Source organism: Copadichromis virginalis, linkage group LG12 (genome assembly GCF_057382275.1).
Source record: "Copadichromis virginalis isolate Kocher_CV1m ecotype Utaka linkage group LG12, C_Virginalis_male_GT1.1, whole genome shotgun sequence".
NCBI classification, from domain to species: Eukaryota; Metazoa; Chordata; class Actinopteri; order Cichliformes; family Cichlidae; genus Copadichromis; species Copadichromis virginalis.
This window is the reverse complement of record NC_140629.1, coordinates 14902930-14926216: the sequence shown is the minus strand read 5'-3', so window position 1 is coordinate 14926216 and position 23287 is coordinate 14902930. Positions and strand designations below refer to the sequence as shown.

The following is a 23287-nucleotide window of genomic DNA, read 5'->3' as shown; positions in this document are numbered from 1 at the left end:
AGAAGCTTAGTGCCAGTTTTTAAGTTTCTCTGTTTATTAGATAATTTGTCTTTCTGTGAGTTAATGAAGCTCTTAACATGCTTTTGTGGGCTTTTCCAACTTTGTGCATCATTGCTTCCTTGAATGTCTTATGAAAAACCTTATCTGGAGAAGTGCATTCTTAGTCCAAAATCAGATTTTATATGCCTGTACTTAAATATATACTGAGGGGCACCTCTCTGCACTTCTAATTTTGTCTGTTTAATTGGGACAGCTGGCTCAAAGTAGCTTCTGAAGAAGTCATTAGTGCAGAATTTAAGTAACGTATTCCAGTCTGCACTTCCAGTTATTACTCAGTACGTTCCACGAACACATGAAAACGGTGTAGTCCTTTTCCATGGCCTGTAATTGTGGCTAAGGATCAAACCATGTCTTACATATTACCTATAAAGAAGTCCTGGTAACTCGAGACTGTTTTCCTTGCAACTCTAGGTGGAGTTTGTTCGAGGCTTGATGGCAGGGGACCACCTTAGAGAGGAGGAGCACATGGCATTGGAGACCCTGCTGGCCAATGTGCCTCAGTCTCGGACTGTTAAGAGCAACAGCCTGGAGCTCACTCCATCCAACACCCCTCAGCTCTCTCCAGCTACTACTCCTGCCAACAAGAAGAACAGACTTCCTATAGGTAGCTTTCTCCACAGCACCTGTCCTTCTGTGACTCTGGTTATTAAGACTGTATGCACTGGTGTACATGATCTTAAAAAACTTTTGGCTTGATAAAACATCACAATTTGATACAAGGACTAGAAGATATAAGTCTAGAGTTTGTCTAATGAGGGGCAAAGTAAACAATTAGAGTTGAACGGTGATAGCTAGTGAAAGCCTGTATTTTATGAGAAGCTAATGAGCTACTTCTTAGCTTGTTATAAAGATAATTAGTATGGCCTGGATTGAGGCTCTATTAGAGAAATGACAACCAAATAAATTACCAAATATAAATGAACTAATTTTAATTGGAATGGATGGAAAAGATGCATAGATTACCTTCATTACCATTTTCAAGACAAATGATTCTGTAGCAACTCGCCTTAATTAGAAATGAATCACTTGTGCATTTATTTACTCAATCTTGACTACTTGGACTACTTTGAATTCTCAGATACTTTGTATTCTGTCTCCAACTCCCTACCTTGTCCTTTTCCTTTCCTCCTGTGCTGCCAATGAATGACCAGGACAACACTTAGCTGCTATAACATCCTGGGACCCCACAACCACCACCCTGTCTGCACACATTCCATTAGTAACCCCTTTTGGTGGGTAGCCTGTCAGTCGTGTTAGTGGACGAGAACCTAACCCTCATATCTGTGGCTTCTCTCAGCTTTATGTTAGATGACACTCATAAGACGTTGGTTCACGCTCCAAGCTGCACAGAAACCACGCTGCCGCACAACTTGTTACCTAGCACTGCTGTTGTCGTTGTGCTCTCAACATGCCTGCTTTGCCCTTCACAGTGCTTTGGCTGATTATTAGAGCTAAGATGTTATTCCACTCATTTTGTTTTATACGTTTTTTATTTTTGTTTTCTTCCCCCCCTGTTTCTTTGCTTCCTTAATCAGCGGAATATGGCTATTCATTACCAGGTAGAGTGGGGAAAATCTATCTTTCACCTTTTTCCCTTCTGGTTTATACCTCAGCTGGACTAAGCTAAAGAAGAAACTATTACAGTTAAGGATGGTCATGGTGACGAATTTCATAGTCGGCTAAATAACAAATAAAATTAGGCTAACCAACCAGTATAACTTAGAAACACTCAGATATCAAGTTAAATTTGAAGACCGTTTAATGGACAGTGCCAAAAAGTGTCTAAGAAAGACATTTGAGTTTAATCACATTCTTCAACAATGACTCAAGTGTGGTACCTCACATCACGTATTATCATGCATTATTCTATAATTTGTGACAACCATCTGAAAAAAGGTTAAAATCTAAAATACCAAGAATAAATCATCTATTTATTTTCTTCCTCTTATCCGGGTGGTGAGAACCTCTATGACGATGTCAGGATTGCAGCTCCCCCTGGTGGAAGATGGCTGCATAACATTTAGGCCACAATGTATTGAGCATCAGTTGAACTGTTAACAATTAAACGACTAGTATGTCTGGTACTGACTCATGATAATAGTAATGATTAGCTATCTAGTCACGCACACCCTTAATTACAATGTCTTCTTATAATCTCATACTTTGATGCCATAGTTGGTTTCTCACACAGGTGAAATTAATTGTATTAATTAGGGCTTAGCTTGATTATATTGGCTCCTTGAAACTTTTGCCAGCATTTGTTTCTCCTGTTTCAATTTGATTTTGCTTTTATGGGAGAATTATTGATAAAAACACTTGTTTTGCAAAGACAAATGCAATCCAGGGTGAATGCCATATGGCCTAATATCTTTCATTTGTGTGTAATGTTGTTTGGAAAATTCCATTGAGATGGAATATCAGGTGTCAATAGTTACTGTAGAATCTTAAATCTATTTTAAGGCCTGTGCTCGTTTCCAGTGCATGAACTAAAGAATATATGCATGACGTTATAGTTACTAAAAACTAAAAAGCAGGTAAAATATGTTAGACCCTTCGTTTTCTTTTTACGTATGTATATCAAGTGCTACTCTGTGCTACAGTGCATTCGGCCTGCTATTTTTAAACCGTGAAAAGCAGGTAATTTGGTATTTGAATATACATAGTGCACTGTGTTTCAGTGTTGGTAATTTTAAATTAAAACAGTGAGTTTGTTAGTTTTGGAGATTGTTGCATGTTAATAAGTTGGACGATTTTTTTCCAACTGGACAATATGAGTCTAACAACTTGGGTGGATGTGTGTGAGCAGAGTAGCTCTAATTGAATAAACAAAAAGGCGGCGGCGAACCTATTATACCAGCTTGTGAAACGTGGCCTTTGGGGCAGGTTGTAGACTCTGCTGTACTTGTAGAGACCATAAAAACCAGATCTTCATGACTCTCAAAGTCATGCTGATGAGAATGAATGTCGGTATCTGCATATAAAAGATTTACATAACCATCATGACTTCAACCATCAGTTTGCAAAGACCTGTCTTGGAGGCTGAAGCTTTTAAGAACGATGAACGATAACACCGAGAAACACTGCATGCTTATGTGATCTCGACATGCCAGTTTCAAGTTAGCCACATCACAAAGCATGGCTTTCTTCATCCTTCTTACCAAAATTTTGAACTATAGTAAGACATAAAAATAGCCACAGAGTCTATGAACTAAAGTCATGGATCAACAACGGGACGTGAACGATGCCACATTAATTACAAAATACTGCCGCCACTCTGTTATGAACCTGTGGCAGAATGAGAAATGATACAAATATAAAATAGCTTTCAACTCTAAAGTAATGTGAAACAGCAAATTATGGGCTCAATGGTGCAATTCTTTAACTTGCACTATCGGCAGATACGACCTCCTTAATTTATTTACACCCTTGCACATAATCGGACACACCATTTATTAACATGTGAGCCATCAGCAAAAGATACACTCTCAGGAAGTTCTTGAAATGTTTTTCTTCGACATGTCTGAATAAGATTGTTGTGTAACAAGTTTGTGCCACACTCTCTTAGCAGTAGAGCTGTCGACATAATTAAACAGTACCACAGTATTTTTTATTTTTATTTTTTGGAGTGGCATGATGAGCTAAGCCTTCATATAAAACTCACATCTGTCCGTATCTTAACATCTTAATCAGTAAACTGCTGAATATATTAAAGTAATATTTCTGATTTGTAAAGGATAACTTCATACATAATCAGCACTAACCTTGTTTTTTGTAGCAAATTACTGTCACACGTGAGATAAACTAATCTTATATGTCACATGGGTGTGTAGCTACCTGCAGATGACTATGACGCTGAGCTCAGCTTACATAGAACTCTGAGTCTGCTTTCCAGCTCCTGCCTGCTGCTGTTCATTTTCACACATGCTCTTTGGTTGATGTTGTTTTTGTTTAAAAACAGATTCCTTATTTGTGACTATAAAAGGGGAAAAAAAGGTAAAAATAACACAGTTCCCTTTCCTGTTTCCTTCAACCCACCAACCAGCATCTGCTCGAAGCCGGAGCCGTTCCAACATAGCCCAGGAGGGGGAGGCAGAGGCCAGCTCCCAAGAGTCCCTACAGGAGCTGGTACCAGAGGAGGTGCTGGTAATTTCATTGGGAACTGGTCCTCAGACTGTCCCTGGGATGATGTCAGAGAATGAGGTAATGTGACTTGATGCAATAAATTCAGTTGAATATATTTTTTTTCCTGTCAGTAAAGGGAAGTATGGTTACCTAGAGAATGTTTCTTCCAGTTTCCTGTTACTTTTGTTCTTGCAGTGTTACGCAAGATACCACAGATCTCACAGAAAACAAACTCCCTTATCTAAATTTGACCTTCTGCTTTTACTCAGAATACCTCTAGGAAAAAAGAGCAGTATTAGCCCAAGTTTACAGCTGATCTTAAGTAATATTGTTGCATATGCTACCCTCTAGGTTTTGAATCAGATGGCTGATGGGGCCCAGGTGGATGGCCATGCTGATGACACTAAGCTGCATGGAAAACCAGACAAAACATTGCGCTTCTCTCTGTGCAGTGACAACTTGGAAGGAATCTCAGAGGGTCAGTCTGGAATGCCATGACGTGACATATGTTGTAGCTATGTTTTCCTTCTAAATTTTAAAATATGAAGGATTTCTGAAAGAGATTTTCATGAGAGTTTCATGTTTAGATTTGGAGAAAAGCACTTTTCCCCAGGTTAAAAAAATGTATACTGTAGCAAAACAACATAAGTGGTCTGGGCTAAAATATGCTGTACTTTAGTTTACTGAACTGCTGACTGAGTGACCTGTTGACCTTGCATGTCTTCACTTTCTAAAATGTATGTATTTATTCTTAACTTTAGGCCCTTCAAATCGTTCTAATTCTGTGTCATCTCTGGACCTGGAGGGAGAGTCTGTTTCTGAGCTGGGAGCTGGCCCGTCAGGGAGCAACGGGGTAGAGGCCCTGCAGCTTTTGGAGCATGAACAGGGTATGCATGTGTGTTTCTGAATGTATAGTTTAGTTGTAGAGGTTTAGAGGATTTTAGATACAGCAGTCCTCTATAAACAGACAAAGCGTCTGACAGCACCTTATCTTTATTTCAGCCACGACACAGGACAACCTCGATGACAAACTACGCAAATTTGAAATCAGAGACATGATGGGTCTGACAGATGACCGGGACATCTCCGAGACGGTCAGCGAAACCTGGAGCACCGACGTGCTCGGCAGTGACTTTGACCCCAATATGGACGAAGATCGGCTACAAGAAATAGCAGGTGGGTCGACGATTTGGGTCGCGTATTTGTAGACATTCATTGATCAGTAGGCAAATGAACGGGCGTACAGATCCCATGCGATCACTGCATATTTTATCAGAACCAGTCATGAATTGCTTACCACAGGGACTTTGTTTACGAAGTTGATTCAGGGACATGTCATTACTTTGTGGGTTTGGGTGAAATAGCATCAAATAGAAAAAATCTTTTAGTCAGTTCAGTTTCTGCAAAGATATTGCTCATTTTAGTCTGTAAGAGCCATAAATAATTATTTTGTTAGTCAAATATACTGAAGGGTGGAAATATAGGTCCCCAGTGAGAACTGTTTTTAAACTAAAGGAAAGGAATTTGATCTTTTTGTGTTTCAGATTTACAGATTTATGGAAACGGCTAAATAATAGTTGGTGTTGATAATCCTTTATCCTGAATCTATATTAAAATATAGGATATTGATATAGAGCATGATATTCTTTCACTGTACTGCAACCAACTCATGGATTTTATTGATTGTGCTGTTATCCTTTAATTCTTTGCCTGGCAGGGAGAAGGAAGTAAAAAATAAATGAAGATGAAGTTAATACAAAAACAGTGGTTGATAAGTACATGTGTTATTATAGTATGCTAATACGTAGGATGATTCAGTTTCTGCACTTTGTTGAGCCAAAAGTGTGACAGAGAAAGATGGGTTGGGAAAAAAAAATCAGGTTAATGTAATTTTAAACCAGCTGTGGAGATAATATTTGAGTCTTCTTCCTATTCAGCCCCTCATCTTCCTGTCTTCTTTCTCTCGGTCTTTTCTGTTCACATCCTTCCCCTGCCCATTTCTCTCGCTCTCTTTCTCTCTGTCTCTGACATTCACTCAGTCCCTGCAGTCTTATTGACCTTGGTTCCTTCTCATTTGCATCCACCATTTTTCATTCTTCGGAATATGGCGTTGGGGGACTTTTCCATCATTAAGTGAATTTACAGCGATTTCCTTATGTGTTTTCTCCGAGGGATTGGGTTATGAGATGCACATTAAATATCCATTAATACCTCATTATCCCACTGATAAGATTACCATGATAATGAGGCAGAAATTCTAATTGTTTCACTTCTTGTTGTGCCACTCATTTAATCATCCACCTGAAAGACAAGTACTCTGCGCCCCTACCTTGAAGACTGTAAACACGGACAGCGGGGTAGAGCTCTCCCACTGCCAATGAAAGCCCTGCCCCCGCCAACAGCAGCACACACTGTTGCCTGGGTGCTGGCACGCATGTAAGCTCATGCCACGCGTGTGCCACGAAGTGGAAGCATTTCGTACCAGGGGCACAGCTACCACAGGTTGACTTTCTGGTCATGAGCCTTGGACGCCCACTCCCACTCACACCTGCTAGCTCTTTTCCCTCGCCTCTGCATTCTTCCGCCTTGTTAAGCCACGGCTTCTCAAGCGGAGATGGAGGGGGAAGCTGTGCTGAGGAGTTTGCAGGAGTGTAGACAAAGCAGTAATTTGGTTGTGAATAATGCTAGGCTTAATCAACTGCTCAAAGTCATGGCCCCAGAGGCCAGGGCTGGGTGAGATATTACTATTAACCCCTGACCTTTGGCAGAGTGGTGCAGGTGCCTGTGGGTCCCAGCATGGAATGCATGTGACCTCTCTGTGTGCAAAGCTCACTGCTTCTGAACCCCCTTCTGCGAGTGAGTGGTTTATCTAGTATTTTTGCTTATCTCTGGCCTTTTTGCTGTTGTTTGAAAGTCAGACCTGAAGATTTGTTTATTTATTTTTATTGAATGTTTACACATCAAATCAGTACATTAACGACGGAGAGAAATTTGCCTCAAAAGCGCTGCAGATGCATACGATATGATCCACAAGGATAAAGCGATCTGAATACATACTGATCATTTCCACACAATTTATTAAGTTCCGTTCACGAATCTGATAATTTTACTTTTATAAGCATTTTTGTGCGTACACATGTCTAAAACTACACACAACTTCTCTCTCGCTCGCTCACATAACCTTTAATACATGTGGACGAATTGCCTCGTACGCACAGATCACGTCACATCGCATGCCGACGTGGGGTTTTGAGACAAATTTAACGCGACCATTTTCGCACAATTCCACAAATGTAAGCTGCGTTCAGTTCCAGTGTAAAACTGGGACATCTGGGCTTTAAGTTACACACAAATCACTGCACACATTTGCAAATCTCAGTATATGCTTGTGGATCATATTGTATCATATCGATCATATCCTCTGCAACCCTTTTGAGGCAAATTTCTCTCCATAACGAACTGTCATGGCGTGAATATAGATACAATTATTTCATGAACTCGTCGACTTAATAGCACTGACAAGTAAGTCATTCATCATGCCAAATACACTTTCCCACTCCCGAAGGGGTTAACTCTTTGTCTTTTTCTCTTTCTCTGTTCTCAGGGGCAGCTGCGGAAAATATGCTCGGCAGCTTGCTGTGTCTTCCTGGCACGGGTTCAGTTCTGCTGGACCCCTATGGTTCCACCATCTCAGAGACCACAAGCGAGGCCTGGAGTGTAGAGGTCCTGCCTAGTGACTCAGGTGGGGGAAGCCAGGGTTTATTCTGCTGTTCCAGTGTCCTTTTGTTTTCACACTCATCCTCATTGGGTATTGTCTTATAGGTCTCAGGTGTGCGTTTGCATTCACATGTGTGCTTATTTATGCATGCAGTATATTTATGTTTCTTCCATATAGTAAGGAAGGGTGGGGGGAAGGGACACCAGGTGTGGTTGCACTGCATTCATACCAAAAAATGTGCACGTGCATCTGTCATCATATTTGTATGCACTTGCTTGTCTTTCAGGGCAGATCTGCCAGTGCCAGTAAAAGGCAGCTTAGGGTTTCCTTAGAGGGACCACCAGGTGTGTTTGCACCTGTGGTTGAGCAGTGGGGAGGGAAGCGCAAGGACAGCAGCTGTCCTCAGTCAGCTTACATGGTGTCAGTTCTTTATCTGGCTCCGACTTGCACGATACTGCTCTGAAACTGGTTTGTGCATTTTTGTTGTGTGTTTGTGTGTCACTAATCAGTCAAAGCATCATTAACATTGTTACGGTGTCTTTGCAAGGCAAATGCATTATTACGAGTTGCAGATTATATTTAGTCCGTTCTTGCAAATTGAACATTTAGACCAAACCTTTTGTTAATGGGAGATTACGTGCTTGAGTCCCTCTATTGAAAACCAGCGTTTTGTGAAAATCAGTCGAGAGCTTTATTAACAGTGTTTCTTCAAAAAGCTTGGGCCTTATGTTAATTGAAGTAGTACACCATTTCAATATGTGCTGTGCAGAAATGACATGCATGAGTGCCTTGATTGCTTTTTTTTTTTTTTTTTTTTTTTTTTTGGTTACGTTTGCCGCCCCTGTTGTTCTCTGTAATGGCGTGATCGGAGGCGTGCTTCAAGTAGAGCGCTTGTTTCATGGCTAGGCAGCAGAAAACTACACTCCGAAGAGCACTTCAACAACACATTATTACTAACGAGAATGCAAATGAGTACCGCTAGTAGTGTGGAGCCTCAGGGTTCGACCCAACTGCTCCGTTGGGTAGCCACAGAATTGGCTATACTAGCTTTATTGTTTGGATTGGCAGTTATAAGACATGATCATGTATGCTTTATTTCTTTTTCCATGTGTACAAAAGAAGGTAGTGCAAAATACTATCATCACAGCAATCTTCCTTGAGTAAGTTCAGATTCTTGTGGCCATTTTCATAAGAGAGATTTTTTTCCCTGTTTTTTCATGTGCAGAAGCCGCAGACCTGAAGCAGGAGGAGCGTCTGCAGGAGCTGGAGAGCTGCTCTGGGGTCGGCAGCACCTCAGATGACACAGAGGTCAGAGAAGTCAGCTCGAGACCCAGCACACCGGGCCTCAGTGTCGTCTCAGGTATAAACACCTTGTCTTAAATCTACTTTATTGGCTTCTGTTTACTATGAAAGATCTCATTCTGTTTTTGCCTCATTTTGTTATGTTTCTCTACTGGAATGTCGTTGCTAAATTCAGGTTAGATAAAACCATTCACACTCTCCTTGCTGGTGTGGAAAGAGTGGTCATGTTGTTAGGAGGGTCCTTACCAGCATAGTGGGGTCCAAGTGAATTTTTCTGTATGACGCAGAGGTTAATGTTCATTGCCTTGTCCATGGGCTCAGGTGCACGTGTTATGTTGACGTGCATGAAGTAGTATCCTAGATTAAGAAGCCAGCGGTGACGTTCCTGGTTCAGCTCACAGGAAAACGTCCCACGGGATCCAGCCGATGGATAGTATGCGTCTGATGATCACTCTTATCTGTGTCTTTCCCATAACCCACGGGGAGCTTACGCTACCAATTTAGAGGTCCCAGTGGGTTCCCGGCTGAGAGAGACCATACAGCATAGTCTAAAGAGAAAAATATCCTCTTTTGTTTTAGAACCATTGCACTTGCAGTTTTGCCCAAAACCTTGTTTCATAGGTGATATTGAGTTGTTTTTGTCCTAAATGTCAAAACACCTGTTTTGTGTGGGGGGTGCCACAGGTATCAGTGCAACGTCAGAAGATATCCCCAACAAGATTGAGGATCTGAGGTCAGAGTGCAGCTCGGACTTTGGAGGGAAGGACTCTGTGACCAGTCCAGATGGGGAGGAGTCAGGCCACGGTAGGAGTGTGTCACATCCCCACTAGGATGGCCAAACCATCAGTCTAGAGTCTGTCTGGTCACCATCTATCCCTGTCACTTTTACAGCTGTCACCAAAGTAAATCACAGTTTTGCTCCCTAAAACCATAAATATGACTTGAGGTTATATCGAAGGGTTGCATGCTCTTTGCTGGGGGGCCGACTTTGGAGACCACGGTACAGAATAAACCAGCACTTCATAATATACTGGCCCAACCAATACAACCCGCTCTGTAGCTTTGCAACATGTGAAAGTGCAGAGAGGAGCGCCCTAATATTTTCACCTTATCACATCAGGAACATTTTGTTGCAGGTCATTTAGGATATGTTGAGTGGAGATAAAACTAACAATTCCATCCGAGCCAGAGGCTGGGTCACGGCCTGTAGCCTGCCATACCACACTGAAGTAAGATGGCAGTAGACTGCTGACATATTGCTCCAATTTCACTTACTTTTTTGAAATATGGAGGCATTGGACATACTGGGCTGGCCCACTTGAGATTAAATTGGCCTATTTAAAAAATGAATATTGGTGTGCATTGTAATTTCAGCGGCTCTGTAATGAATAGTCTTCTATATCTTTGTTGTTTTTTTTTTCTTTTCAGGAGCACACCATCTGACATCTCCACCATCACAGGTTGATTCCTTGCTGGCCATGTTTGATCCCCTTTCCACCGCCGAAGGTAATTTGCACTCCCAGAATGCTCTACAGCCAATGAGAGCTAAAAATGAGTATCATTAAATCCCTGCCATAATGTCATGGAATCGCAGAACAGCTTGAGCTGTGCAAAATTTACTCCAACCCCCAATTACTGGACATATTACTGTAAGTGCAAGTGAAATATCTCTTCATTGGCATCATTTAGAATCTCAAATTATTCTCAGCAGTCTTTGTTCTGGCTTCTGTGCATTTTGTTTGTAGTGCAGGTGGAAATGTTTGAGAGAAGTGTGTGTGTGTGCGTGTGTGTGTCTGTGGGGCAAGGTGAAGGGATGACAGGTTGAGAGACCTCACCCCAGGCTCTTTGGCACTGTCCCCTTGTCCCACTGTGCTCATGGCACGAGGCTGCCATTGGAAGCTTTTCAGGAGAGCGTCTACCCTTGGAACAGGTGGCCTACACCTAGGGCTCATCTCCCACCTACATCTCTCTTTAGCAGTCCCCCCACATTTTTGTTTCTCGTGAATGTTATGTTTAGGGACTGCTCTTTAGAAGCAGGTGAGCTTTTATGGTACAGAGCAGCAATTTTTGCCCTCATAAATTGATTTGAGTTTTATTAGTATATTTAGGGCTATAAATAAAGATCCACAAATGCACTTGGAGGGAAAGAAAAGAGTGCAGTAAGCTGTTAAGTGGGTAACTTAAAGCTCAAAGAAAATATAATCAAAACTAGGGCTTCTTGAATATTTTCTCAGTGCTTTTTTTTTTTTTCTCCCTTGCCTTATTACCTCAGGCTCCTCCACGGGAACAATAGTGAGGCCAAAAGTGCACTATGCCAGGCCCCCTCACCCCCCTCCCGATCCTCCCATCCCTGAAGCCAGTGCCCTGGGGCAGGAGACTCGCCACTCTCTTTTCACACCCCACTGCTTGGCCCAGTCCGAGCTGGAACACACCAAGCAGCGCCACTCGTTCCCTGACAGGCTGGTCCGCAGCCGCAGCTCTGACATCGTGTGCCCAGGTCGCCGGCCCACGAGTGACCCCGGCCTTAACCGGCGGGTAGCAGTCGAAGAGCGCGACCCTGCCGGGGCTTTCGCCTTGGGTCCATCCTCATCCCCCAGCAAGGACTCCCTGAAAGGAGAGGTAACGAGCTGTTGTGTAGTTGGGCTGCTTTCATAGTCGGCTTTCAATAAACCACCTGCTAATGTTTGATTATAATGTGCTAATTTACATTTAAAGGTTGAGGACAGAAAAGACAGCGACGATGAGAAATCTGATCGCAACAGGCCGTGGTGGAAGAAACGTTTTGTGCCAGCCATTCCCAAAGGTAAGGAAACGGGTTACTTGCAAGTCTTTCCCTGTGCCGAGAAATGAACTTGTGATCAGTGTGATTGCAGTGTGCCTTTTATATGTTTTGTGGTTGGGGGGGGGGGAAGAAAACATTCTCTTAATCACAACGGACAGGAAATATCACACTTTAAAGAGCAGAGCAAAAAGCAATTTATAAAGTGAGAAAGAGACTGATGATCCATGTTGTCCACTCCATTGCTGATGTTCCAGTTGGAAAATGATGTTTCTTGTTGTTTGAAGTTGCTCTAGAGACGTGTCCAGTCCTTTTTCTCTCAGGTCTCACTAGCTGCAGATTTATATAGACTTTTCAAAGCTAATCAGTCATCAGAGGAGCTTTAGCTGTGTAGATTGTATGGCTGTAGCCCTCCCAGCAGTGCTGTCAGCCAGCGGCTAATGGTCATTAGATAGACCTCTCTGTCATCAGCGCTGATAGATGACACATCTCTTGTTGGAGTTCTACTCAATAATGAGCTGTGCCTTCACAGAATTAGTGCTTATTACTCTTTAAGATAATGGTACTTCTAAAGTAAACATTGGATTGATATTCATAAAATGCAGGACTGGAAAAAGTCAAGGGCTTTGACGTCTAAACCGCCACCTCTGTAAACGCCATTGTGTTTGTCCTGCTGCTCTGCATGGTGATTCAGTCGTCCCGCAGAGCAGCAGCCTGTGCTTGAAAGGCCAACCCTGTCTGTTGTGTTCCTCACAGTGCTGTATTGGACGGCTGAGAGTGAAGTCCCAGGTAACGCTTCCATGCTGTCATCATCGAGCTAGCTTTACTGCTGGAGCCAGCGGCTGCGTGCCTTGCTGCTTTGTGCTGCCTTAGAACTGTAGAGCTGTGATGTGACACGGTGTAGCCTGAGTTCCCACAGTCGCGTTTCTCATCGACACCCGATTTTCTGTGTTTCGCTATGTTTTTTTTTTTTTATTCATTCATTCACTCATTTTTTACTCCCTGGCGAAAACAGAATATGAATGTAGATATTTCACCCAAGTTCTCCTGTGTGTGTGTCATCAAATTTTAGCATCTGTAATTCTGCTGTGTTGGTGCCTTTATGTCAATAGAATAAGCGTCAGTAGGGTTATGCACATCCATATACACTACCTCTTTTATAATTAGTTACAGTATGTCTTTGGGATATTCTGCTTTAAGCCAAAGGTCGAATTACCATCAAAATGTTTGCTTTTTCTTTTTAAAAGCATTCACTGGTCTAATACTTTGTAGATGCCATGCATTACACACTAAGATTTTTCATCTCCCATACAAAAACACCAAAGACTTAACAAAAGTGGCTGTCAACAGGCGATTTGTGACCAGGTGAATGGATTGCCACTCTGTTTTAGTTAATCACACGTTTCTGCCCCACAGCTCCAATTGCAGCATTTAGGAAAAGGGACAAACAAGAGAAAGATGAAGTTGTCCACAATATCCCGCAAGGTCAGTCATGGTTTGTTTTCAGTCTTGATTGCTAAGCAGAGATCCACCACTGTGAGTTTAATTTGAATTCAAGCTTCTTTTTTCCTCTTTCACCCTCACAGATGACCCGTTGCTCAGATCGAGCACTCAAGCCCAGGCAGCTGAGGACATCCTGGACAAATACAGGAACATTAAAAGGACCAGCCCGAGTGATGGAGCCACAGCCGGAGCCTCCTATGATGGTGCAGGAGGTCAGAGCAGAGAAAAAAAATCAAAACACCATGCATGCACGAGAGGTAGACCTGCAGGAGACATAATACATTAATATATATTTATGCTTTCTTTACTTTAACAGATCTTTGTGTTGAGGACAATGTGCATGACGCTCAGAGAGAAGACACTTTGCAGAACATTTCTGCAGATGATCTCCCAGACTCAGCCAGCCAGACGGCACAACAGCACGAAACAAAGTTCTCTTTCAGGTCATAATCCAGCACATAGCCAAGCTCTTTTTACACTGACACTTAAATTTTCTTGATGCAGATGATTCATAGATAGGGCTCAATTGATTTTTTTTTTTTCCCCCCACAGTGATGCAAAGAAGAAGTTGAGGTTGGCTTTGTGTTCTGCAGACTCAGTGGCTCTGCCTATCATGGCTCCTGCAACTACTCGAAATGGGCTGCCTGATCACATGGATCCTGAAGGTAAAGGTGCTTGAACACCCAATAGTTAATCTATCTGGTTTCATTTCATTTGATTTTTATTTTACTAAACTGAACATGCTGCCATGCTGGATTTGTATGAATATTTCTACTGAGTACTTAAAAAAACAAACAAACGGATTATGAGGTGGAATTCATTTAAAACTTGTTTAACAAGAAATTAGAGTGTACTAATTTAGAGCAGCACCAAAAGTTTCTACAGTGTAGGTATCTTTGTCACACACTTCCATTGGGAGCGAGGCACATGCCCTTAATGTTGGCAACCATCCATCCTGCTCAGATTGTCCTTAAGCAAGACACCAAATCTGTGCCAACTTCACCTTCTGAAGGTTTGGGGCAAGGTTGAAATATGGGGGATGTTGAAAAGTTCAGTGAAATATGGTCATACGCGTGTGGCCATATAAAATAATCTCAGTTTAATCGAAAATAGGCAAGTGTTCTAACACGTCACTAAGTAAATGCAAGGAAAGGATGTTCTACCAAAACCTGATATCAAATGTTTAATACATTTATAAACTTTAATGTTACTCGTTCTTTGGGGCTTTCATTGACATTATATCGCACTGTTGTCCAATGCACACTGCTGTCTCTTGTTTTCAGAAAACGAGATTGTCTGCTTCTTGAAGATCCAGTTAGCAGAAGCCATCAACCTTCAGGATAAGAACCTGATGGCCCAGATCCAGGAGACCACTCGGTGCGTCAGCCGCTTTGACGCGCGCACCTGCAGGAAGCTGCTCGCTGCCATTGCAGAAGATTACAGGTAAATCTGGAGGGTTTGGAAAGTCACCCTTATTTGTGTGTTTTAATTAGTTTTTTTTTTTTTTTATGTAATGAAACGCAGAGCTACAGTGAAAATGATAAAATGCCTGTGTTTCTCTTTGTTTCCTATAGAAAGCGGGCACCGTACATAGCCTATCTAACCAGGTGTCGTCAGGGCCTGCAGACCTCTCAGGCCCATTTGGAGAGGCTCCTCCAGAGGGTGCTAAGAGACAAGGAGGTGGCAAACCGCTACTTCACCACAGTCTGTGTTCGACTTCTCCTCGAGCATATGGAGTCTAAGATGCTCGATTTCATTAAAGGTATTTCAATGTTTTCACATTTAGTTGAACTGAATTCTTTCTTTGCTTAGTCCTCCACATTAGAGATTCCTGCTAGTGTGACATTACTAAATACTTTACCATTGTTGTTAGTAGAATATTTTAATTTTTTTCCAAGTATTTGAAGTGCCTGCAGTCTGTCCACAAACTCGAGCGCAGCACGACGGTTACAGATACTAATGTCATTTATTGAAGATGCGAGGCTTAAATCACTTTCTCTCTCCAGCGTTCCAGGGGTGCACAGCAGCCGACGACAAGACAGCAGCAGTGGAGGATTTTCTGCGCTACTTGTACGGCGCCATGGCCCGTGATGCCATTTGGCAGTATGCAAGCGAGGACCAGCTGCAGGATGCCCAGATGGCTATCGAACGCAGTGTTATGAACCGCATCTTTAAACTGGCCTTCTACCCCAATCAGGATGGAGATATTCTCAGAGACCAGTGAGTAGCACACTGCCAAGCAAAGTGCTTCACTAGGCAGTATTGGATTTCTTTTCTTTTTTTTTTTTTTTTTTTAACTGTTAGGAGGATTTAAAACTGAAACTCTAGAGATAGCAGAACTTTTATATCTTGGCCTTTATACAAGTTCACTAAAGGGCTTTTGGCTCGGTGTAAAAATGCCCTGTAAGGATCCTGTGACTAATTTCAAAATTTAAGTAAATATCCCCCATTTACTTGTATGAACATTGCATGTATAAACAGATTGCATTCATATATGTTGGTGGAATCCATGAAAGCAAGTTTTGTAGGTCAACTCCGTTGTATTACGTGACTACATTTAATTCAAGTCTGGCTTTCTGTTTCGATTTACCTTATTAGTATCCTGCTTTTGCTCATCTGTCAAAGCACTTTGTAAACAGTTGTTGCTGTGAAAGTAAGTTGATGTGTGTTATTGTTGGACAGATTGCGTTCTCTCACTGTTGTCTTAAACCCAGGTGTCTTTCTCTCTCCCCCCCCCTCCACACACACACAGGCTTTTCCATGAACATATCCAGCGACTCTCAAAAGTTGTGACAGCAAATCATAAAGCTCTTCAGATCCCAGAGGTATAAATATATATCTATTTTTTAACATATTCTCAGTTACCAAAGAAGGGAGATACTTTAGAGGTACTGGTACTTTAAAAGCTGATGATTTTGAAAAACTTCCTGGTTGTAGGTTTACCTGAAGGAAGCTCCCTGGCCTTCTGCACAGTCCGAGATTAAGAGCATCAATGCATACAAGACGCCACGAGATAAAGTCCAGTGTATACTGCGGATGTGTTCCACCATCATGAATCTCCTCAGTCTGGCCAACGAGGATTCTGTCCCTGGAGCAGACGACTTTGTTCCCGTGCTCGTCTTCGTCCTTATTAGGGTGAGTCTGTTCTTTATTCTTCCCTTTTTATTACCACAATGTAATTTCTTCAACTTTAATTGTAAGAATTTAGATGACTTGTTGACTTTTAAAATTAAAAAATCACCATCATAAAAACTTCTCATAAAAATGAATGCTGTGGCAAAACACCATAACGCCGCTGCTAAGCTGTGTATATTTTTATATGTAAATATGTAAAAAAAAAAAAAAAAAAAAAAAAAAAAAAAAAAAAAAAAAAAAAATATATATATATATATATATATATATATATATATATATATATATATATATATATATATATATATATATATATATATATATATATATATATACATATAAATAAAAATAAATAAATAAATATGATGCTGCATGAGCTTCGTTGAGTGGCTAATGCGAGCCCATCCCCACGTCTCCTCCCCTCCAGGCAAACCCGCCCTGCCTGCTGTCCACCGTTCAGTACATCAATAATTTCTACGCCAGCCGGCTGAGTGGGGAGGAGTGCTATTGGTGGATGCAGTTCACCGCGGCGGTGGAATTCATTAAGACCATCGACGATCGCAAGTGAAGCAGAACAGCCACCTGTATGGGCAGACTGCGGGGGAAGGAGCCGGGAGACTGGGAGACTTCCCAACCAACTGCTCCCTCTGCACAGCTTATAAAACCTGGCCCTCAGCCTGCTCTGTATTTGTATAGCTTGTACATAGCCAGAGACGTTGAGAGATTACAAAATATATATTACTGTACGTATGTGAACAAATCCAGGGTTTGAGCCGTAGTGGGGAAAAAAACAAACAAACAAAAAAAAGGCCTATGGGAAAAATTGGTAACATATTAACTTTGAACCTGATTTGAATTTTTCCTTTTATCTTCTTGTCTTTTCAGTCAGGTTTCCTTTTGGGGTCTGTATTAGGCATTTTATATATACATAATTACAATATGACATTAAATCAACATTATCCTGTATAAAGGGACCAGACTTCCTTGATGTGATCAATTTTTTTTTTCCCCTCCCCGGGGTGAAAGGGAAAGGCTTCCAATTAAATTACAGTATAATGTTCACTAAACCCATTGTGACACAGGAATTTACAGTGAATGATAGTTACCGGTGGGATTTAGTGACTCATAAACACTGAGATCAGTTCACAATTAACCGTACTACTCCCAAGGTTACAGTATCAAAAAAACTAATAGGGCAGCTTATATCATGAACTGTTTACCCCAATGTGCATCGATTTGGACGTAAGGGCCCACATATTTATATGAGATAAAATGTATTTATTTCTGTCATTCTGTTTAATGCTTTGTTAATCTAGTTTTTAACAATGAAAATGCATATCATGCCAATTCAAGATGTCAGAGGCAAGCGATGTTACTGTAGACTTGCTAAAAAATAATGCTTGAGTTCGGAAAGGCACCTTAGCAGTGAGTAGCCCTTAGGTGAGGATGCTGGGTGATTAACAAAGACAGGGTGAGCTCATGCACAGAGCTTTGGTGGCATTTTTTTTTTAAAAAAAAAAAGGAAAATAGTGCCTTTGATGTGGGGCACGCTGTACAGGTAGTTACTTTTTTTTCTCTAATATATAACCCAACATAAGAACAATCCCCACCCTTAAGTGCATACGTGCACACAAAAACCAAGACACACACACACTACTCCAACGGGCCAACCATGTCTCATTGAGACATTTTTGTCCAGCCCTCACTGCTGGCATCATAACATTACCGACTGTTGCGTCTCGGTCCCTTTAACGATATCCCCATTTCGGAATTCTAGATCCTACCTCAAAGTTGAAACCAATGAGCCTGATATCTGTCTGTACACAGTAACTGTCCTGCATTGGTTGACACCAGAGTACTGGATCTTTTTTTTTTTTTTTGTGTGTGTGCAGTAGTTGGAAATGGTTGCAAACAGGGAAAGGAATGAAGGAAAAGTTGGATATTGACCTGCTGTGATGCTTGTTGTGGTCGCGTCACCCTTAATTAAGACAAGCCTTTGTTAGTGAACAAAGACATTTTAGTTTCTAATCTTATACCTGAGATGCCACATGTGTCCACATGGGCAGACTAGTGAACAATTGGATATTGGCTCTCTACCTCCTCATTAGTTCAACAAAGGGACTCCTGTTTATGTGCACTTATCCCCCCCTCTTTTTCTTTTTCTTTTCCCAATTTGGTGTGCTGTGATATCCCAGTGTCATTGTATCTTTCCAATTATAGAACAAGCATGTCTTTAATTCTCAAGAAATGACTAAAACTCCTTTTCTCTTGAAATCCTCTGCTTCATTTTTGTATACAGGCGTGCTACATGTATTATAGTTTTAAATAACCTGTTAGTTTTCACGGGAAATGACCTGACAGCACAATACACAGTAGTATAGAAGAGTAAATAATCAACACTATTGTTACTGACTTGCAGTTTATACTGAAGTGGTTGGTGTAGTACGTGAGTGTTTCCTTTTCTTTTCCTCTCTTTTCTTTATTTGTCTAGTGAGCGTGTGAGACGCCTGTGCGATTGGTTGACCCTCTGCCTCCTCTTGCATGAAGTCATTGAATGGTCTGTACACTGTCAATCATTGTAAACTGTTAGAATAGGATCAGTATTTGCCACAGGCCAGTAATTGAACCTGCAAGAGGATGCAAAGTTTCTGTGCCCGTGATACTTGCATATCTGAACTCAGTGGTTTATTTTGCACAAAACGGATGTATTTTCCTGGAAAATTTGAGAGGGAACGGTGCATTTTTTTGGGGGGGGGAGGGGGCTTGTAGTCATCTAAAGTAACCATATTTAGATTTTAAAAAATGAGTAGCAAAGATGAGCACCATGCTGTTACTTTCAAACTGGTTAACAGTTTATGGGTAACATCACAAATGCTTAAAAAAAACATATGTATATATACATATATCCCTGTGTGTGTGTGTGTGTGTGTGTGTGTATATATATTCGTCTACAGTAGCATATGCAAAGGATTTGTATGTGTATCTACACTTCCTTGCAGAGTCTGTGTAATCAATTTGATGAGAAAACCATGCACTGGAAAATCAAGTTGCAGGTTGCATCTATACTAATGAGGTTTATGTGATGTCACTGTAATTGGAAATACATACTGCACACAGCTGATGAAATTATTTGGACCTGGCTAATGTTTCAGATAGCCAATCGTAGCAGCTACGAATTCCCCCACCACTCACTCCCAACTGAAGTGCTGATCTAAACACAAAAAACGCGTATGATTGTGTTGGACAAATTTGTAATTTTAGCCTTGATTGTATGCAAGCCACTCTGGGCAGTGGTGTGAAGTGAGAAGGCTAAAGGAGTTCATCCATTCTTCAAAGCTTTACTGTTCTGTTCCCTGTACGATTGAGCTGAAAGGCTGAGCAGAGGAGAGAAAAAATAAGAAAGGTTTTACATCTTGCATCTAATTTTAAATTTTATTGTAAGCTTGCACAATTATGACATGCGGAGAAAGCCGGTTTGTCTTTACTGTGATTAATGCATTATGTAATTCTTTAAAACCAATAAAAGAAGCGGAAGTTTTCTTTCTTCCCCCTCCCCCCTTGTTTTTAACATTTTAAAATTTAAAATTTTGTGCTTCCCTGTTCTTCTCTGGCTCCATGAGAACGGGAGTGTCTCACACACACGCTGTACATGCACAATAGTGTATCGTTATTCTCTGGTTCCTTGGACAGTTGTAGGTATATCTGGCTGACGGTTCACACAATAGAAATGAAGGTAAGTAAATTTATGCATGGAATATAATTGTTAGTGGGGGCAGTGGAGCAGCATCATCCAATCTAACAGCCACAAATAGCAACCTCTCAGCAAACATTTCATTACTGCTGACAAGTGTTTCGGTGGATTGTAATTGGAGATATCCCCTCATCTAAAAGCCCTCCTTACTTCACCGATTGCCTCCTCTAGTACACTTTTTTTTTTCTCCCTCTTTCCCATCATAAACTTCTTCGTGGGGTGCTTTGTGTCCCCTGATGATATCTTGCAAATGTTAATTTAAATTCAAATTTTAGTGTGTGAAGTTAATTAGTTGCATAAGCCAGTGGCTAGATAGGCCAGATTTAGCGATGGGATCTTACGACTATGTGGCACTTGGCTGATTTGAGATACAAGGAGGCTTTGTTTTGTATTAAAATTCTGTGTTTTTATTGGCTCATGCTTCTGGGGGTTAACGACACCAAGATATGCGGGTCCAACAAACATGAGGTGTGATATCCCTTCCAGTTTAAGCACAGTATCAGATCAGTGGTGATCATTTCTACAGGTGATTGCAGATATATGTTGAACAAGAGGGTTTTCTTTATTTTTTACGTTTAGACATATCATTTTGTTTCTTGAAGGCATAGATTGGGTTGAAATTCCATGCAGGAGGATGGGGGGATGCTTTCACTCACTGATACTTCCCTGATGTAGGGGGACAGTGATGAAGGGCCTTCCACCATCAAACAGTGGTCTCAGGAAATCGCACAAATTCCAGTGCAGGTTAAACATGCACATGTGTGTGAAAAGTTGAAAACCAAGATGAAGCATGATAAAAGACGTTGATGAAAAGCGTGAGAACATAAGGTCTAAACACAAATGTGGGTTTTACAGGGAACAGCACAGTGTTGGCTGAAGAGCGAAATCAGCTGCTCAATTTGCAACTTACAGATGCCTAAAGGGGGTGGTGACAATAAAATATACAACAAGAAGAATGAAGCTGTACCTTTACAAAAACACAGTACCTGGAACTTTGCTGATTTGACTTTTATTCCAGTAAAGCATTGCTTAAAGCACGGATCCAGGCTGTGTTTATTTACATCAACTCCCGAGACCGTTGGCATCAAAGTGCACGAGGACCAGTAAACAGCAGCACTGTTATCCTGGCTGGTTACATGATACTGACAGTGCAAATCCACGTTTTACCCAAAGTGTCCTGCAGATGGCAGGCGCACCATTCACGACGACGGTCTGCAGATCTGATCTGAGAGCGGCTCAGACAAAGAACACCACGGGGCACGACGGCCTGACATTTAAAACCAGTGGGAACTGCTGTCTGGAACTGGATCTGTTTTGTTTATTATGTATCCTTTCCATATTTAAAATTATTATTATTATTTTCTAATAATTGACGGATGGCTCAACCTATATTATTAATATTAGTAGTAGTGATAGTAGTATTCCTTTTATAAATACTACTGTTGGTGTTGTCGAATTACAAGGTACACACTAAATATAACGCAAAAAAGAAAAAAACAAAACAAAAAAAGCCAATTTTCTTCATTACTTAGCTCACGGAAAAGGTTACGCGTGATTCCTCGTGGCATTATCCAGATTTGGAAAGTACCTTTAAAGACACGCGCGCCCTCTTTTCACCCCTCACGTGCATACAAGCGCGTACATACATATCTGCTTGAGCTTACCTGCTGGTAGTGGCGGGAAATCTTCGCTAATGACTAAACAAACAGAACAAGGCAGAAACACGTCAATTAAATTACGCTTGTGTGTGTGGGGGGGTGCCTAAATGAACAAAATGTCAAATACACATATCAAAACTTAAATGAAATAGCCGCAAGGATGCGGGCAGAAGAGAAGATTAAAACTCAAAGGGATACCAAGTCTCCAGCGCCCTGAGGTGGTGAAACTGAAGGAGATACAAATAGCAAAAGTGAACACCATTCTCTTTAATAATTTCAGCCTCAACTACAGAGACAAAGGCGCTGAAAAGGAGATTTGTGTCTAATAGCTCTGGTCCATTATGAGGTTGCTGTAGTCAGTATTAAACTGTGCGTATACACCAAAATGCAAAGACCGGCAATAATGTTAGATTTAGCATCATTTCAAGAGATTTGTGGGCTGTTGTATTTTGCACTTATTGTACCATTGTTTTCCCAATCTGTCTTATAACAGGGATAACTTACATTCTCCATGTTTTCTTTTTCTACTCACCATAAAGGCAATCAAATTAGCTAAAGTGTCAGTTTACAACAGCACCTCTTAGACTTCCTTATATTTTCCTTATATGATTGGAACAAAAAAAAAAAAAGAACAATTTTCACAGGCTGGGCTAATCACCTCTGAGAGAAAGAGTGGGCGTTGACATCAAACTGAACCGTGGAAATGGAACAGGAATTAGATGCACTTAGCCATCACATGTTAATGGCAGCAATCAACAGCCAATTACCCAGCGTACTTGAGTACGTTGACAAGTGCAGGTGTACCCTACAACTAACACAGGTCTCTTTCGTGCATTTCCATAAAATCGACAGTAAACTCCCTCTCTGATTGAGCTCGCATGTTTCACTGAGGTTGCAATTAAGCGACATTGTTAGGGAAGTGTCAAGTGTGGATCATGAGGAAAAAAATACCTCAAGGGCAATAATAGCCTAACGTGCATTAGATCTGGATGCATGTAAATCCATAAAGCTGGTATTTGTTTGTATTAAAAGTGTCCTTGTTGCTTTGAGGGAGGGTTAGGCTGCTCCTGCTGATTTGAACACTTTCTGAATCAGTGCTCAGAAATGTGTTGGCAGGCAGCATTTGTACAACTGGACAGTGCAGTGGTGTCACTGCCTGGCATGGCCCTCAAACTGAACATGATCTCGGCTGAAGATCTGCTGCTGATGCTGATCATCTCTGTCATTGGGGTGGATTTCAGGGGCTCAGCTATGGCTGCTGC

The 23287-nt window shown here is 41.3% G+C and overlaps 1 protein-coding gene across 4 annotated transcripts in view; it reads left to right on the top strand.

Moving 5' to 3' along the window:
* Window positions 1-20160, top strand: part of gapvd1 (GTPase activating protein and VPS9 domains 1) — a 32844-nt gene extending 12684 nt beyond the window's left edge. The window contains exons 7-29 of one of the 4 annotated variants that reach the window (XM_085474864.1): window positions 472-664; window positions 1212-1292; window positions 4103-4260; window positions 4534-4660; window positions 4944-5069; window positions 5185-5358; window positions 7787-7924; window positions 9126-9260; window positions 9887-10006; window positions 10631-10708; window positions 11475-11821; window positions 11918-12005; window positions 12738-12770; window positions 13398-13466; window positions 13568-13696; window positions 13801-13927; window positions 14037-14149; window positions 14768-14927; window positions 15059-15246; window positions 15491-15704; window positions 16237-16309; window positions 16422-16619; window positions 17044-20160. In XM_085474864.1, coding sequence (XP_085330990.1) covers window positions 472-664; window positions 1212-1292; window positions 4103-4260; window positions 4534-4660; window positions 4944-5069; window positions 5185-5358; window positions 7787-7924; window positions 9126-9260; window positions 9887-10006; window positions 10631-10708; window positions 11475-11821; window positions 11918-12005; window positions 12738-12770; window positions 13398-13466; window positions 13568-13696; window positions 13801-13927; window positions 14037-14149; window positions 14768-14927; window positions 15059-15246; window positions 15491-15704; window positions 16237-16309; window positions 16422-16619; window positions 17044-17184 — 3210 coding nt within the window. In that variant the 3' untranslated portion in view covers window positions 17185-20160. The remainder of the gene's footprint in view (window positions 1-471; window positions 665-1211; window positions 1293-4102; window positions 4261-4533; window positions 4661-4943; window positions 5070-5184; window positions 5359-7786; window positions 7925-9125; window positions 9261-9886; window positions 10007-10630; window positions 10709-11474; window positions 11822-11917; window positions 12006-12737; window positions 12771-13397; window positions 13467-13567; window positions 13697-13800; window positions 13928-14036; window positions 14150-14767; window positions 14928-15058; window positions 15247-15490; window positions 15705-16236; window positions 16310-16421; window positions 16620-17043) is intronic. The other 3 variants (XM_085474867.1, XM_085474865.1, XM_085474868.1) reach the window with 3 other exon arrangements.
* The last annotated feature ends 3127 nt before the right edge of the window (window positions 20161-23287 follow it).